This window comes from Typopeltis vanoorti, chromosome 4, assembly GCF_054136105.1.
Source record: "Typopeltis vanoorti isolate ZY-2024b chromosome 4, IOZ_Tvanoo_1.0, whole genome shotgun sequence".
Taxonomy (NCBI): Eukaryota; Metazoa; Arthropoda; class Arachnida; order Uropygi; family Thelyphonidae; genus Typopeltis; species Typopeltis vanoorti.
Window position 1 is genome coordinate 22398012 of NC_143552.1, and position 19242 is coordinate 22417253.

General features: G+C 37.4%; 1 protein-coding gene across 10 annotated transcripts in view; it reads left to right on the plus strand.

Annotated features, from left to right (window-relative positions):
* Nucleotides 1-19242, plus strand: part of LOC150107158 (small G protein signaling modulator 1-like) — a 568327-nt gene that overhangs the window by 419086 nt on the left and 129999 nt on the right. For all 10 annotated transcript variants that reach the window (XM_090391669.1, XM_090391666.1, XM_090391674.1 and 7 more), the window contains one exon: nt 18921-19003. In XM_090391669.1, coding sequence (XP_090247795.1) covers nt 18921-19003 — 83 coding nt within the window. The remainder of the gene's footprint in view (nt 1-18920; nt 19004-19242) is intronic.

Sequence of the window (19242 nt, forward strand, 5' to 3'; positions counted from 1 at the left end):
ATTCAAGCTGAATTTCTTCCTGATATTTAACCCATGTTTCAATTCATCAAAAACTCAGGCTATTTTGTTTGCGAAGGAAAATTCCATAAACAAATAGGGCACGGTCATGATCTCTGTGCTCCCCCCCCACTTGCCAGCTAACTACTTCCTGGAGAAAAGCAAGCCATAAACTCTATTCAACACAGATCTACTGTTTAGCTGTGGTATATAGATGATGTGTTCTCAGTTTGGCCTCACAGTTTGGATGTTCTTAATTCCTTTTTAGCATGTAAACAATCAACATCCCAGGATCCAGTTCACCTTAGAAAAAGAAACCAACCATCCTACTTTCCTTAGATACCTTGAGTACATGCCAACTGATTGGCTTTCTCTGTTTACAAAAGATCACACACACACACACACACACACACACACACACATAGGTGGATACATTCACCAGCAGTCACACACACTCCCAAAAATGAGATTATAAAAACTTGATTCAACAGGACAAAATCAATTTTTCAACCACTTTCACACCACCTTCTTGGCCAATGACTACATCCTCACCAAATCCCAAAAAAAAAAAATCACAACCCATAACCACAGCCCCTTTTACTCCATGATATAGGCTACGCTAGATCTGTCACCATCCATTATTTCTAGTGCACATATAAAAAAACTAGCAAAAATCTCTCCCCCAAATTATAGACTTACTAGGGAGGCTACACCCCCTTGTGCCTACAGTGCTCAACTCCCCCTGAGTTCCGGACTGGTAGGCCAGTTCTCCTTCAATTCTGATGACTCGAAAGGGGCTTCCGTACCTACGGCGCCCAAACCCCCTGAGTTCCAGACTGGTAGGCCGGTTCTCCTTGAATTCTGATGACTCGAATTTTGAAGACTCGAAAGGGGGGTTCTTCCCCTATGGCACCCAACCCCCCGAGTTCCGGACTGGTAGGCCGGTTCTCCTTGAATTCTGATGACTCGAATTTTGAAGAGTCAAAAGGGGAGTTCTCTCCTCCCCCTCCCCTGGTGCCCAACCCCCCAGAGTTCCGGACTGGTAGATCGGTTCTCCTTGTATTCTGATGACGAATTTTGAAGACTTGAAAGGAGGGTTCTGCCCCCCCCCGAGTTCCGGACTGTTAGGCCGGATAATACACACACCAGCTATCATACTTATTCTTGAATTCATTCATACTGCTTGCACTCACAGCATCCAAAGGCAATCCATTCCAATCATGCACACCCTCTGAGAGAAAAATTTAGCTCTCACACCCTTCTTGACAGCCTTCATTCTCAGCTTCCAAAGATGCTTTTTCGTCCTTTCCCCACCTGCCATAAATTGAAATTTTTCATCAATTGAAATCGTGTGATTTTTAGAAGCCATTAAAGGAGGAATGCTAAACAGTGTTCAAATTTGAAGATTTTATTGTCAGGTCTGAACTTTTCATATCTTTAAGAATAGGAAATCTATGGTTATTTCCAAGATAAAGTGGTTTTCAAAAGAAGAATTGTTTATGCCGAAGGAATAAAGAATCCATTTCTTTCAAGAGAGATCCAGATGCAATTAAGAGACTTGTTCTTTTTAGCTCGTATATTTTTGCCCCCCCCCCCACCTGATAAAATGTGATTTAGTAAATTATCTTTTTAGATTTTAATTTGTGATTAAAGTTCAGAATATTGTAAATTTCTTTTAATATATTTTAGTATTATTATTTGGCCAAGTGGTTAGCATATCTGCTCTCCAGCCAAAAGGCTGCTGGTTCGAATCCCATTGTGGGCATGGATGTTTATGAGTGTCTGTGAAAATACTAGTGGTGGTGGTAGGTGGTAGATGGCATTGGTGTAGATGATGATGGTAGCTGCGGTTCGTTGTAGTTGGTGGATTGAGTGGTGGAGGCGGAGAGTTGTAGAGTAGGTGCACTCCCTCGATGAGTCTTTGGACTCCTTGGAGGTGTCATGTAGTAATAATAATAATTATTATTATAATTATTATCCAAATCCTTAGCCAGAGTGCTCTTCCTGTATATTGGCAAACACCTACTCACACATTAAAAAAAAAAAAAACTCTGCCCAGTGTTAGTCCAGTATAGAAAACATCACCCTCCAACACATTGACATAATAGTCAGCTTGACATCATTCTATTCACTAGTATTCCATTTAAAGACATCTTAGATACTATTCAAGCTGAATTTCTTCCTGATATTTAACCCATGTTTCAATTCATCAAAAACTCAGGCTATTTTGTTTGCGAAGGAAAATTCCATAAACAAATAGGGCACGGTCATGATCTCTGTGCTCCCCCCTCCCCTTGCCAGCTAACTACTTCCTGGAGAAAAGCAAGCCATAAACTCTATTCAACACAGATCTACTGTTTAGCTGTGGTATATAGATGATGTGTTCTCAATTTGGCCTCACAGTTTGGATGTTCTTAATTCCTTTTTAGCATGTAAACAATCAACATCCCAGGATCCAGTTCACCTTAGAAAAAGAAAACAACCGTCCTACTTTCCTTAGATACCTTGAGTACATGCCAACTGATTGGCTTTCTCTGTTTACAAATTATAATAATAATAATTATAATTATTATGTGACACCTCCAAAGAGTCCAAAGACTCATCGAAGGAGGGTACCTACTCTACAACTCTCCGTCTCCTCCACTTAATCCACCAACTACAGCAAACTACCATCATTTCCTACACCAGTGCAATCTAATGCCCGCCACCACTATTAATATTTTTGTCTGTAAATTACATGTGTTCTCAAGGCTGATTTGTCTATGCTGGATGAAAAACCCAAGTTTCTGGAAGGAAATAAAAACTCTTCTACATCTGATCACATTATGAGATCAGCTAACTCACCTTCAATTTAAAAAAAAAAAAAAGAAAGAAAAAAAAAACATACATATAAAGATTCTTCTTGTCACGGTGAGAATTGAACTTAGGCTTTTTCCAGTCAAAGGACACACCATACTATCGTTCTTCCAATTGCGCTACAGAGACGTACTTAATTATTATTGCATGTTAAGATTGAATTTTGAGAATAATAGAGAATTATCATAGCAAAATTACATATATCTGGAATCATACTTGTGTGCTTAAATTTCAATATAGAAATCTGATACCACTCACAAACTATTTTTACGATGGATGCAGTAGACAGGATTTAATAAATAAATAGTAAATTAAACTTTTTACAAATATAAGACATTTTAAAACTTTCTACATTCTATTACTGATCATTTAGCCCAGCTGGAGGTATTCATTAAAGAAGTCTTTCTGAAATGTGAGCATATTAAATAAATATTATTTAATATGCTGAAATATTAAATATAAATATTAAATCTAGTTTTGGTTTTTTTTTTCATTATGAAAAAAAAAAAAAAAAAGATACATACAGCACTGCCTGGAGATCTGGCATACTGAAAGACCTGCACAGTTTTGGTCATCAGCTTCTTGTCTATTTGAATCTTCCACATCCGAGTCTGAACTGTTCTCTCTCAACTGTATACCGAAGATGAGGGAGTCCCACATGGTTCAGTTTAAGTATCACATTTTTTGAAATCGGGGTCAATTCGATAACAGAACAACTTCCTCCAACAGTACGTAGTACCCTCTGTGTGGATGACTTCACCATCTTCTGTCAGGTGATAGAAAGACCGCTGTATCATGCTATTCACCATCTCTCAAAATGGGCATTTGCAAATGGGTTCAGATTTACACAGCAGAAGACACTTTGTTTGTACTCTTGCCACAGGTGTGATCTTCATCCTTGCCCAGAACTCTGACTAGGACAAACATTAATCCCGGTTGCACCAGAAGCCAAGTTCTTGGAACTCATATTTGACCGCAAAGTCAGTTTCCTCCCTCAGATACATCAGTTATGAGACAAGTTCCGCAAACCAGCGAACATCCTTGGCACCTTATCTTCTGCCACTTGGTGTGCTGACAGATGTTTTTTTGCTCTCTCTGTATCATGTATTATAAGACCTTTTTATTTACGGTGGGGGAATCTGTACAACACTGATCAGACTGCCATACAATCCTTTGGTTTGCAAATAAAAGCTCTCTTTCAAGCTCTGGATACTGGGGTAGACAACATAGGCCAAACACCACTAAACACTGTGGTATTCACATGTACCACCATGTAGCATTTCTTTCTGTAAGCAACCATTATATTCCACCTATCCCATTGTGCCTGTGTACACAGACAGCTCAAATTCAAAAGACCTAGTGGGATCTTCTACAGTCTTTCATGACAGTATTATATCTGCATTCACATAACAATTTTCCAGATTAGCTGCATACTACAGATTTTACTTTAAAATATGTAAGATTGCATTGCTATGAAAGGTGCATAATACAAGTTCACAGAGCTATAGAACCATCCAGTGTGCTCTCTTGAATCCAATGTCCTTTCTCACTTATGGAAGCTACACTTGGATGTACAATTCTGTTGGATACCAAGCCACATTGGGATTAAGAGAAATGAGGCAAGTTTCCACCAGGCAGGTCATCACAAACTTTTATCCCAGTGGCAGTCATTATGGACAGAGAGAGAGAGAGCAATAATAAGCTGTATCAAATCAAGCCTAAAGTTAAATTGTGGCAGTCTATAAAGGGACTGTAAAGAGGAAGTTTTTTGAAAAATTAAAGATATAGACTTAAACTTATATGAAATAAACATGAAGTTTTTGTCTTTAATTTTTCAAAGTATTGTATGCCCAAACTTCATAGAACCGAGCCTGGCAATGTGCCAAGAATAGTCGATTCATGCTGAAGAAAGAAATAAAGGATATACGAATTGGTCACCAACATGCTAAATCACGTGCTTTATACGTAAATTTTCCAACTGTTGTACAAAGCAAAATAGCTACCACTTTAAGAACTAGAATTTTCATAAAAGAAAAGCTAATTTTCCGATGTATAATAATAAACAGTCATCCCATGAAACGCATTGATTGCCCTAACATCAGACTGGATTCTCCTTCTTCTGACATGCGCAGAAGTGTCGAAGGGTCTCGCATCTGTGCGCATACAATATGTTAGCTTATGTACCTCTATTGAAGCAGTTAAAGAGAAAATTCTTCTTACTTGGCTCTGCATAGTCATCTTACATGCTCTTTCCTATTGAGAGGTGATGACATGCCTATGTGTGGGGTTTGTGATACTGGACTGTCCATCATTCATATTTTAATCAAGTGCCCCTTTTTTTTTTGCCAATGAACACAGTTATTATTTGAGCCACTTTCATTACCTGCCTGAGATGCTGTACACCAAGGCTGATTTGATTGGATTCATCAAGTGTCAACCTGGTTTTTAAATTTTTACAAAGCATTAATGTTAACCATGATTATTAAATAACTTAAGGAATTCACAATGTGTATACTAGAATATAAATTAAATTAAACTTCAATATATATTTCCAATATTTCATGGGAACTTAAGATAAAGACACGTGCACGCAGGCACTACACACAGCAAATAAGGATGAAGCAAGGAAGCTACCGTTTTTTTCCTAAAGTCCTGATGATGCCCCCTAGCAGGCTATATTAGGTATTCTTGGCCTTTGGGCTGATGTTCTCCTGATGTATGTTTCCCAAATTTGGGGCAGTCTAATGCATCCAAATTTGTTAAGGTTTGGCATGTTCCAAAGGGCCGAGGCTGATTCCATGAATAGTCTTTCAAATTTGAACTTGCTGTGGTGTATTACTGTGGCTTTCTTCCACCTTATTCTGTGGCGTGTATCCAGAGCATGGTCTGCAAGCCCAGAGTAGCATTACTGGTGAAACCGGATGTAGTCCTTGTGTTCTGATATTCACTGTCCTGCCAAAGTAGGACAGTTTACAGCTGCAAAGGACCTGGTATACACCAGGTAGGTCTAGGGGAAGTGGTTGGTCTTTTGTGGAATTGATAAGGGATGCCAATTTTCTATATGGTCTGCAACAATAGGTCGTCATGTTTTTTTAGGATTGTGGTAGTTTTTTCCGAGGTGCCCCGGATGTAGGGAATGGTGATGGATTTAAAGTAATCTTTGTTGGGAGGGGGGGGGGAGTGAATTACTGGTTTTAGTATTTTGGGGATTTTTTTGGGGGGGGGGGGGTAGCCATTGGCTGAGAAAGTGTTAAGGATGTGATTTAGTTCAGTGGTTAGGGCTTTATCATTTGAACAAATTAAAGCAGATAAGGGGAACACCACCGTGGTACTCAACCATACTGACTACGCAGGTAAGCTTAATGCTTTACTATTAGATCCGGCTACTTACCTCCCTGTTGAATACAATCCCACCAACTCACAAATTAGAAAACTCCATAGGCTCCTTAAGAAGGTCACTTCTTGGCCTGCAGAAGTTACTAACAAACTAAAACCGTTTAACTCTAGACCTCCCCCCCCCCCATATATATGGGCTCCCAAAAATACATAAACAAAATGTGCCATTACGTCCCATAGTGGATGGCATTGATTCCCCCACGTACAAATTAGCTAAACATTTAGCCCAAGCTCTCACACGCTATACTGGCAACACACTATCACACATAAAAAAACTCAGCCCACTTCAAAGCCAGTGTAGAAAACCTTACCCTCCAACATACTGACATAATGGTCAGTTTTGACATTTCCTCCTTATTCACAAATGTCCCACTCATGGAAACCTTAGAGCTAATCCAAGCAAAATTTCCTCCCGATATCTCAGCCCTATTTCAGTTCACAATGAACTCAGGCTATTTCGTTTGGCAGGAAAAATTCTACAAACAGATAGAGGGGACAGCCATGGGTTCACCACTTTCCCCATCCTTAGCCAACTTCTTTATGGAGACTTTGGAAGAGAAACCTTAAATCTGCCCCACAAAAACCTACCATATGGCTTCGCTACATTGATGATGTGTTCACTAGTTGGTCATATGGCTCGGATACACTCCTCTCCTTCTTAACACACTTAAACAACCAACACCCCAGAATCAAGTTCACCCTGGAAAAAGAGGAAAACAATAGCATCCCTTTCCTAGACACACTAGTCACCTGCCAACCTGATGGAACCTTGGTTTTCTCAGTTTATAGAAAACCCATCCATACAGGCAGATACATTCACCAACAATCCCACCACCTCTCACAACAATATGGAGTTATTAAGACACTATTCAACAGAGCTAAATTAATCTGTTCAAATGACAAAGCCCTAACCACTGAACTAAATCACATCTTTAACACTTTCTGAGCTAATGGCTACCTCTCCCCCCCCCCCCCAAAAAAAAAAAATCAAAAAAATACTAAAACCAGTAATCCACAACCCCCTTCACAATAGAGATTACTCTAAATCCATCACCATTCCCTACATCCGGGGCACCTCGGAAAAAATTACCAAAATCTTAAAAAAACATGTCTTGACCTCTTATTACAGACCATATAAAAATTGGCATCCTTTATCTGCTCTGCAAAAGACCAACCACTTCCCCTTGACCTACCTGATGTATACCAGGTCCCTTGCGGCTGTAAACTGTCCTACTTTAGCCAAACAGGCAGGACAGTGAATATCAGAACACAAGGACTACATCCGGTTTCACCAGTGCAGCTACTCTGGGCTTGCAGACCATTCTCTGGATACATGCCACAGAATAAGGTGGAAGAAAGCCACAGTAATACACCACAGCAAGTTCAAATTTGAAAGACTATTCATGGAATCAGCCTCGGCCCTTTGGAACATGCCAAACCTTAACAAATTTGGATGCATTAGATTGCCCCAAATTTGGGAAACATACATCAGGAGAACATCAGCCCAAAGGCCAAGAATACCTAATATAGTCCGCTAGTGGGCACCATCAGGACTTGAGGAAAAACGGTAGCTTCCTTGCTTCATCCTCATTTGCTGTGTGTAGTGCCTGCGTGCATGTGTCTTTATCTTAAGTTCCCATGAAATATTGGAAATATATATTAAAGTTTAATTTAATTTATATTCTAGTATATATGTTGTGAATTCCTTAAGTTATTTAATATGCATGTTTAACCAATGTATAAGCCTTTCTACAAGAATTAGTGTTAACCATTTCACATAAATTATATACCTATTAGTTTTTATTCGTTTAATTTATTGCATATCTAATCTAATATAATCCTGTGGCCTCGCCTTAAGAGGGTTGCAGCTGATGAACAGTCTGCTTCCATGCCTCTCTATCTCTTGCTTCTGTAAGACTCTTATTATTATCATTGTTATTATGTGACACCTCCAGGGAGTTCAAAGACTCATGGAGGGCGAGTGTGCCAACAGCATCAAACAATTGATTCCCTTCCAACTACTAACTGCACTATAACTTGCTAAACTTTTTGCTGAGCCATTAGTAGCAGAGGCTCTACCAATCGACCAATCTTTGCTGGCTCTAGCCCGTCCAATCTATGATGTTGTCTTTTCATTGCAGTTGGGGTCTTCCTCTCCTTCCCTCCACCATCCCCTACAATACTATTCTGGGAAGCTCTCCAGAAGAACCCCTCATCAAATGTCCTGCAAACGCTATTTTTCTTCTTTGGATACTAGCCATGTAGTCTCTTTTCATTTTGCATCTTTTAAGAACCTCTTCATTGCTCACTCTTTCAGTCCAGCTGATACGATCCATTTTTCTCAAGCACCACATTTCAAATGCATTCAGTTGGTCACTTGTCTTCTTATTGATCATCCAGGACTCACATCCTTATGTCCCCATGCCCCAGATCATTGTCTTGAGGATTCTTACTTTCAACTGTTTTGCTCAGATTCCTATTTCCTAATATGTGGTATATTTGGAAAAATGCTTCTTTTTCTTTTTTAATTCTGTTCTTAATTTCATAATTGGATATATTGTCTTCTTTAAGTTAAGGGATATTACATCCCATATCGTATCTTAGCCGAATAAGAAACTCAAGGAGTTTCATGCCGAGTGTAGTAGAAACTATATAAAGTTCGGCGATTCCAAGCGTAAGCAAATACCTGGATGCTGCAGCAACTGACCCTAAAGGTAATGCAAGCTGAGGCAACTCATGTCTAAGGTGGAGCAAGCTCCGATCACTATTCTTGATATTTACCCATAATGTGAACATAGCTCCTAGGAGCTATATTTCTGTTCAACATTATGAGAGAAGGTCACTACCCAGACCGGTTTCACCCTTTATTGAGGTCTCATCAGTGAGTAGGTAGACCTAGTTAATATCAAGTTTGTAGCGAACAGAACTTACAACCCTTCTATGAGTATTGCCGAGAGGTGTCCTAATAAATTATTAGATATATGAAGAGCCAAAGGCTTCAATTCGGCGACATATGATCGGAGCTTGCTCCACCTTAGACATGAGTTGCCTCAGCTTGCACTACCTTTAGGGTCAGTTGCTGCAGTATCCAGGTATTTGCTTATGCTTGGAATCGCCAAACTTTATATAGTTTCTACTATATTCGGCATGAAACTCTTTGAGTTTCTTATTCGGCTAAGGTACGATATGGGATGTAATATCCCTTAACTTAAACAAGTCATATGTCGCCGAATTGAAGCCTTTGGCTCTTCATATATCTAATATTGTCTTCTGTTATCCAACTCCCAAGGTATTCAAAACTTTTTACATTTTTTATTCTTTGTGCGTTCAAAATGATTTCCATCTCATCATTTCCTTTCCTTGAAATCTTCATCACTTTTGTCTTCTGAATGTTTATTTTCATTTTATATCTCTCATTTCCGACCCTGTTCAGTCTGTTTAAAATTCTTTGCAAGCCTTCCTCTGTTTCGCTCATAAGTACAATGTCATCTGCATGTCTTATATTATTTATCAGATGTCCATTTATCTTTATTCCATCCTTTAGATCTACCAAGGCCTCCCTCATCATCCATTCACTATAGACATTAAAAAGAAGCGGGGACATCCTTGCCTCACACCCTTTTTTATGGGGGATCCATTCAGTATCCTCTCCTTCAAATCTGACCCTGGCTTCTTGGGTGTGTATATTCTGAACAAAATTCTCATAATATTTTTATCTATTCCTATTTTATGCAAATTATCAAATAAAACAGAGTGATTAACATTATCGAAAGCTTTTTCATAGTCCACAAAGCATAGATATAAATATTTATTGCACTCGATCATTCTTTTCCCCAATATCCGTAGTGTTGTGATAACTTCCCTGTTTCTCCTGAAACCAAATTTTGTTTCATTTAATTCTCTCTCTATCATCTGTTCCATTGTTCTATATATTATGTTGATTAGGACTTTTGCAACGTGGCTAATCAAGCTATGCTTTTAAAATATATGCTTTTAAAAACATATTTTTTATGAATGATGCTTTATGAATTTTAATATTTTCTTTATAGTTCTTTTTACATCTGTTTTATACCTGTTTTTTTTTTACACTCATTTTTATGTTTATGTATATAGTCTCTTTTAATTTTGAATCTTTTAAGAACTTCTTCATTGCTCACTCTTTCAGTCCAGCTGATATGATCCATTTTTCTCAAGCACCACATTTCAAATGCATTCAGTCCTCCACTCATCTTCTTATTGATCGTCCAGGACTCACATCCATATGTCCCCATGCTCCAGATCATTGTCTTGAAGATTCTTACTTTCAACTGTTTGTTCAGATTTCTATTTCCTAATATATTAGTATTAGGAAATAGAATTACTGATTTATTATCTTTCTTCTAAGAAATATTTCATTTATTAGATTTTAGACCTATGTATGACACTTATTTATTACATATGTTCTGACACTTATTTATTACATATGTTCTGACGCAGCATGACCATGGGTATCCTTGTGCCATTAAACCAGAAAACAAACTATGTGCTGAACCATGCAGCCAAATTGCAAACACATCATTGCAGCCAAACCAGTGGTTTGACAGTGACTGTGTCGAGTGTTTGGTTCTCTCTAAGTATTCTGTGTAAAAATTGGCTAAAGGGTAGGAAATGGAGGTCATTTACTGTCCCATCGAATTGTTTGTTTTAATTTTTCTTTCCATTTAACATAACAAATGGTGTTGGCCAAGTGGTTAGTGTATCCCCTCTTCTGCCAAAAGACTGCGAGTTGAAATCCCACCGGGGATGTTTGTGATTGTCTGTGAAAATACTAGTGGCGGTAGATGGCGTTGGTATAAACAGAGAGTTGTAGAGTAGTTACCTTCCCTCAATGAGTCTCTGGACTCCCTGGAGGTGTCATGTAATAATAATAATAACAAGAATGTATACATTTTTTAATATAGTTTTAAAGCAAACAGAATATTTTACAAAATGGAAGAAGAATTACCTGTGTCTGTTGTGGGGTGGGGGGATTTTGCCAACTGTTCAGCAAGTTTGTGCTTCTATGTCAAACTGTTCTATAAATCAATAACTGTTGGTGAGTGGGAAAGTTAAGCATATCAAGTTTGTGAATTTTTGGTGCTACCTATATTCTGGGTGGTTTTACATGAAATGGCTCGAGCTTATTAACAGAACGTATGTAGAATAATTATATAGAACATTATGCATTTTATCATATTCTGTTCATTTCATTATAAGAGTTGCTTTAGCATTATTTGCTTTGGTTATAGCAATGCTCTTGTTACTGTATTTTTTTTTTCATTTCTGACAAATTGTGGAGACTACAACCATATTAGAATTAATTACTTTAATTTCCCGACATTTCGACCTTCATATTAAGGTCATCATCTGGAATATACACACACACACATATATATACACACAGAGACAAGCTGTATTACTTTTCAAACAGTATGCCAAAGAGACAATGATTTGATCAACCATTATTCTACTGGCCTGATCTCTAGTGGCAAAAAAAACTACATCAAAGCTATATTCTATTTATAACATCATCAGAGAACAAATTCATATAGATTGTTGTATTACAGTAAAAGTGGTGTCCTAATTCAATGTGAGTGTTGTTATATTAGAGTTAAGATCCTGGATTATCCAAGTATTATCTAGGTAATCCAAGATCTGTTAAATTAGCAGGCCACTTAATTACGTGGTGCGCTAATTAATTCTAACATGGTTGTAGTCTCCATAATTTGTCTGAAATGAATGCTGATCATTTAACACTAAAGGAAAGGATTGCTACTGTATTGCTTTTCTAAAAATTATATTTTCTTTATGTGAAATATTGCCTTTTGGGAGGTTTGCATTTAGTCAGGATGTTTTGCTAAATCCAAATGAATGTCATTTGCTGTTACAGAAAATAAGCTATATATCTCAAATTCAACAGTTATCGTCATTTCAATTTTGGTACTTGCCTTGGTGTAATGGTGAGGCTGTGACTTCAACTTAATGCATTGATAGCTTCTTCCATTAAGGTTACCAATGATAAGTTCACAACACTGTAATCTGATATAGTTGCTGTCGACTTGTAGTTCAGTGTTGGAGATTTCAAATCTCTTCTGGTACCAGCTTTTAACTTTTATGAATTCTTTATCTGCTGCATCTTCACAGATGTTGAGAAGGATTATGCACAGCTTATGATTTCAAATTTCTCAGTTTGTGGTGTAAGACATTCATAATTATATTTATTTTTGATTTCTGAAATTAATTAAATTTAAAAGAATAAAGTTCTGAAATTACTGAAGAAACTCATATCTTTCCCTAAAGAAACTGTAACTATTAACAAGCTCAAGCCATTTCATCTAAAACCTACCCAGAATACAGGGAGCACCAAAAATTCACAAACCTCATAACGCCCCCCCCCCCACATACACACCCAGTTATTAATATTACTGAACAGTTTGCTCCCCCACACACCCAGTTATTAATATTACAGAACAGTTTGCCATACAATCTTGCTAAACAGCTGACAAAATCACTTGTCTTCCCTCCTCCCTGCACACACAGAGGTAACTTTTCCTCCATTTTGCAAAATATTTTGTTCACTTTAAAACTATTAAAAAAACCATATCCAGAAGACAGACATTTGATTAAGTATCATTTCCTTCCCAGATATATTCAAATTTTTAAAATTTCTGCATGCTTGATATTGGAAAGGAACGATAAACAATCAGTTGGATGGAGCAGCAATTGATCTTCCCCTTCCCTTCCTTTAGCCAATTTCTACATAGAACATTTAGACAGAACAAGTACTCAACACAGCCATCCTCAAACTACTGCTTTGCTGCACTATGTGAAATGATGTGTTTGTCATTTGAATATATGGTTCAAACATGGTAGTTAGATTTTTATTACATTTAAATAGCCAACATGCAAAAATTCACTTCATAACTGAAAACAAATCAGTTAACTGCATACTAATCACATGCCTTTCAAAAAGGTTCTTTATATTTTTCTATTTATACATAGCCAATACACACTGGAAGTTATTTACACAGCCATTTGCATCATCATCGAATCAAACAGTATGGCTCAGATAGCTCTGTTTTAAAAACACTGACACACACACACAGATCTAGCACTCTGTTCCAGTGATAATGCTCTTACTACTGAATTTGCCTACCTTCATTTCAGGTTTACTAGTTAATAGCTATGAAATTCCAAAATACTGGATAAAATGTAAAATACCAATCAGTCCTTGCTTCCTCAGTACAGAAGACCACAGCAAGACTGTTACTATACACTAAACATATATTCAAAACACATCTGAAAAATATATCGGGTGTGCTTAATAAATATAAGGTTTTAAAATCATATACAGTGTGTATGGTGTTATAGTGTGTGCTGCATACAAGAGATGAAGAGACAGAAGTGCTTAGCAGCAAAAACAATGGTAGTGTGAGAGAAGAAGAAGAGAGAATGGGAACACATGAGGAACAGGGAAACAGTGGGAGCTTGGGTGGACAGGGACACATGATGTAGGGAGAGTGGATGTTGAGAGTAGCAGTGAATGCATGTATGGAGATAGAATATATTGTGATGTGGGTGGGGAAGTCCACTGAGCGGATATATGTGGTAAGTGGTGATGAAGGTGACTGGTCAAGGGCAGATGTGGTGGAGAAATCACAACCAACAAGTGCCTTGGATACTACTGGTTATAGACCTAAAAACGAAGTACTGTGTTTGTATAAAAATGCCAGAAGTATCCGAAATAAGCCAGCCTTGTTGGCTGAGAGTGTATCCTCCCCAGCCAAAAGGCTGCAGGTTCGAATCTCGCCGTGGGCATGGATATTTGTGATTGTCTGTGAAAATACTAGTAGTGGTGGTGGTTGGTCGGTAGATGGCATTGGGTCTTATTATTATATAATATTATTAATACGTGACCCTTCAATGAGTCTATAAACTCCAGGAAGTTCATAGACTCAGTGAGGGGTCACGTAATAATAATAATCATAAATCATTGGAATAAGTGAAACATGGTTCAATGAAGATGATATTGTAATGGGAATAGAAATAGAAGGATACAGTATTTTTTGCGAGGATAGAAGGGGCAAGAAGTGAGGGGAGTGCTGCTGATGATAGCAGGGGAATTATGTCACATAAGGTAGATATGAAAGAGGAAAATAGTAGCATTGGTTATGATGCAGTGTGGTGTAACATGCAAAATGAGTGGAAGACATATTTAGTTCGATGTTGTTATAGGTCAGGGAATGTGAAGGGTGGTAATGAAGAAATGTATAAACAGCTTGGATTAGTGAACAAAAGAAGGATAATTATTATGAGTCATTGTAATTATGGTGATATAGAGTGGAATGAAGAGATAATATTCAGGAATAAGGAAAATGAATTTCTCGAGTTCTTGAGAAATGGTAGGTAGTGGTAGAAAAGGTAACATGTAAAGGAGGGCACACGACAATCGAGAGTTTTAGATCTGATCATATCATCAGAGGATGTACTTGTGAGTGGGATTTCACACTTTCCTCCAGTTGGTGAGAGTGATCATGAAGTGATTACATGGGTTGTGGCCAGTAGTGAGCTATAAGGGGCTAGTGAGAGCCCTCTGTCTCTCGTTTTTTGCTTGGAAAGTAGTGAATGAGTGGAATAGGTTGCCAGAGTATGTTGTGGGTGCTATGACTGTGAATGAGTTCAAAGCAAAGTATGATAGATACTGTGCAAACCATTCAACCTCATCCACCCATCATCCATCATCCGCATCATTTACACCAACGCCATTTACTGTCCACCAATAGCATTTTCACATTTATCACAAACATCCATGCCTATGGCGGGATTCGAACCCGCAGCCTTTTGGCTGGAGAGCAGATATCCTAACCACTCAGTCAACCAGGCTGGCAAATTAATAATAATAATAATAAAAGCTTTATAAGAAGGTGTGAGCAGGGGAGTGAGAAGAAGGTTTTTTTGCATGGAGAGTTGTGAATGATTGGAATGCATTGCCTGGGAGCATAGTGTCTGCAGAGAATTTGAATATTTTAAAAATGGTATGATGATGTGGGTGTGTGGGTGTGTATGACACAAGTGTGTGTGTGTGTGTGTGTGTATGATAAAAGGAACCTCCTAGACCAGGGGTCGCCAAACTTCTTTGACCATCGACCCCTTCGGGAGTTTCTTGATGTTTTATCGACCCCCCCCTCTATTTTACTATTACGTAATTATAATAGGATAAGCGAAAAAGATGCTTATGTGAGTTTTTAAATTGTTTATTTTATAGTTACAGTGTTTCTTGTATGTATTATATAGTATCACTGGTATTACTAGTGATATTAATATACTGGTTGTTAATAAACTACTGGTATTACTACCAGCCCTTCTCAATTCTTCAACATAGAGAAGTTTAGTTCGTGAATGAATAACGATTGAATTATAATATGTATGTTGATGAATTTTAGAACATTAACTCTCACTTGTATGTCGATGGCAAAAATGAGACTGGGATCGAATACGTGTAAGTATAAATAAATAAGCAACCATGCACGTGTTGCAATCTTGCTCCTGCCGCGCTGGCCGGCTGGGAACCACCACATTCGTTTATTGGTAAATACGTCATTTTGGCCTACTTGATTGACCTCCGTAACTATTTTCATGACCTTGCTCCATCTTACAGGTCTATTTCATGTCACTGTTCCTACAATTCACTCTTAATTGCGTTCTCATTCAGGATGGAGGTAATCCAAGTTAACCGAATTAAATATTACCCGTACAATGATGTCTTATATTTTTCTATCGACCCCTAACAACATTTTATCGATCCCTGGGGGTTGATATCAACCACTGTCCTAGACGAATCTGTGACTCCTTGGAGTCCTGGGATAATAATAATAATAAAAACCTACTTTTCAGAACCCTCTTCACCACACTCTTACATAACTTCCAGTGATGGCATCTGGTTCTTCCCCTCTTGCCTTGTACTCTTTTTACAGTTTAAAAGAAATTTAACTGATGACCAATTTGGATTCAAAAAAAATTGGAACAAGGGAAATAATCTTTGCCTAAGGCAAATAACAGGAAAAAAGGATGAGGAAGTGAAGGACACATGTCTTCTCCATATCCATAAAATCAATACATTTGGCTGAGTAAATTTGAAAAACTCTTTAAAAGTATAAAAAAAAAACAACTAAAATTAACTGGAGAGAGAGAGTAAGATTATATATGACAGTATATGAGACAGTAAGGTCACATCTTTTTGACATTGGAGAAGCTATAAATGAAACATTGTAGTAATTGCTTATTTGGAAAGAGACCTGGTAAATGTTTTGGAAGTTACGGAGAGAATATTTAAATGATATAGTATGGCTGTAAATACCAATAAAATACTCACTGCTAAGTTTTCACTCAATAGTGAAAAGTACATTAAATTTGAAGTTTGAAATATCTAAGGAATGTAATAATGGAGTGTGGTAGAATGTAGAATCAGTAGCAAAGGAAGTTTTAGCAGTAGTAAGACTTATTTTCTCAGACATGAAGTTCATAAAAGCAAGTGTACGTTTGGAGTATTGCTTTTTGTATAAGTGAAAGTGGAAAAGTGAAACAAATGAAAAACATGACATTTAAGAATGCATACATTTGATTTATGCAGATTGGTGGAGTACTGAAAATTAAATTGACAGAAAAAAGTGGCTGATGAGGAAGTATTCTTACAAATTAGTGAGGATAAAAATATCATTAGAGCAATAACAAACAGAAGTGGAAAATGGATAGAACATATCTTGAGGTAAAACAATTTCTTGAAATTAATTGAAATTGAAAATAAATTGAAATTTCTGAACAAGTGATTAGTAAATCAGAATGCTACAGCTGAGCCCAAATGAAAAGGATGTCAAAGGATAGAAGAAAATGAATGTTCTTTTTCTGTTACTACAAAGACAAGGAGGATTCCTTTAATTTTTTCTTTCTTCTTTTTTTTTTTTTTAATGATGACCCCACACATGAAATGTCACTGGACCTGTACATAATTAATATAATTATTGCTGCTATCTAGATTTTCGTCAAGGCCTTTAAAGATAAATAGCCAAAATGCACTGATGCAGTTGGATAGGAGATTGGCTGTTTGAGTATAACAAGTCTTGTATAGTGGAACAGCATCTTTGAAGTTGCAGGGCCATTATTCTTCTTCTCCCTTCTACGTATTAGGCCTACTGGTCTGTTACAGAGCTATCTTAAGCCCTTTTAAGTCGTACCCATCCTGAGGATAAGGTTATTAGCCCTATGCTTCCTGGTATATTCTATGGCTGTAGCTGTGTGTGTGTTCATGGGGCCAATTTGCTTGCTTGTGGGAGAAAAACTCCAGATCAACTGGGGAGAAAAACCCTGCTGTCCACGCCCAAGACCAGCTAACTTGGCTAGGTCTGAGAAAGATCCTTAAGCTTCTCACATCGGCAACGGGAATCGAACCCAGGGCACTCCTTTCCCAGGCATATGGTTATGGAGTGCATAGCCACTAGGCTAACCACGCGAGCCGTTATTGTTGAACTTATATAAAGGGGATTATCAACTGTTTGCAGGTAATGCAAAGTGATGGTTCTCTAGGAAGATTTGAATAGATTATCCATGAAAATAGATAGGGATGGTTAGCAATTCATTGCAAGGTCTTAAAAGTCAACAATGAGGTGCTGTGTATTGGAGGTGGAAGAGAGAAGAGCCTCAGGAGTGATGTAGACATGTTCAAGAATGTTCAAGATGAAAAGATTTTGGAAAGGATATAAAGAAGAGGGACTTAATTAGTGTCAGATCTCCAGAATGTTGGTATCAGGGCAGATTGAGAGAATACTATCTGTAAAATCTAGTGGGTAGGAGGAGGAAAGCTTTTCATATTCACATATCATTTTGGTGAGAGAATTTGCACCACATTAATAAGGAATTATATTTCATGAATTCAAGTGAAATATGCAAAACAAACCCATCCCTGTAGGTTATATAGGATTGCCCATAAGTCATGGAACATTTCATTGAAAGAGCCTATCTTTGTGAAGCTAAAAATGTAAGGCATTTACATGATGTGGCTTTTCATAATTAATAAAAAAAATCTGGTGATGTTTAAAAAAACTTATCCAGTTGCTGCGCAGAGATGGAGCCCTTTCTATAGCATGTTCCATGGGCTACCTTGTATAAGAAAGATGTGAGTAAGGCAGAGATGGTTGAGGTGAATGTATTTTTGTGTGTGTGTGTGTTAGTAAATGGAAATAAAGAAGTTTAAGGCACACATTTGGATAAGTATTGCAATTGCTGATGACAGATTCCTCTTCCTCTGCAAGTATTTTGACCACATTCTGAGTGTGTTTTTTAGGTTTCATGAATTTGTGCTTGTTTGCTCTCTGAATAAAAATTGCAGATTTGTTAAAACTGAATTAAATGAGGTTCATCTGTATATGTTTTATACTAATAGCAGTTTAGTTGCTATACTAAAATTATGAACTATTTTAGATAAAGAGTTTTGGCACTTTGAATAAGTGACAAGGTGTTTTAGATTTGATTTTGCATCAGTTTTAAAAGTCTAATCCAAGATATCAGTACTCTTAGGGAAGAAAAATTTCTTTTATTATTCATTGCATTCTGCCATTGTATATTATTAATCAAGTTTCTAAAAAATACATTTTATTTAGGTATGTGTGGGAGCACCTAGATATTGGTTATGTCCAAGGAATGTGTGACTTAGTAGCACCCCTGTTAGTTATCTTTGATGATGGTAAGCTAAATTTAAATATATATTAAAAGTGTAGATAACAGAAAGATTTTTTTTGTTGTTTGTTTGAATGTCATCCATGAAAGGTTGTGAACTAGTTCTACATTTTAGTGCCACATGTAAACTAAAAGTTAGATGATCCAGTAATTTTGCTCTGTAGATGACTGAACACAATAATTTTCTAGCCATTTCATGTAGTAAGTGGGATAGAGTCTCACAGTAAGATGAGAAAAATCATCTCC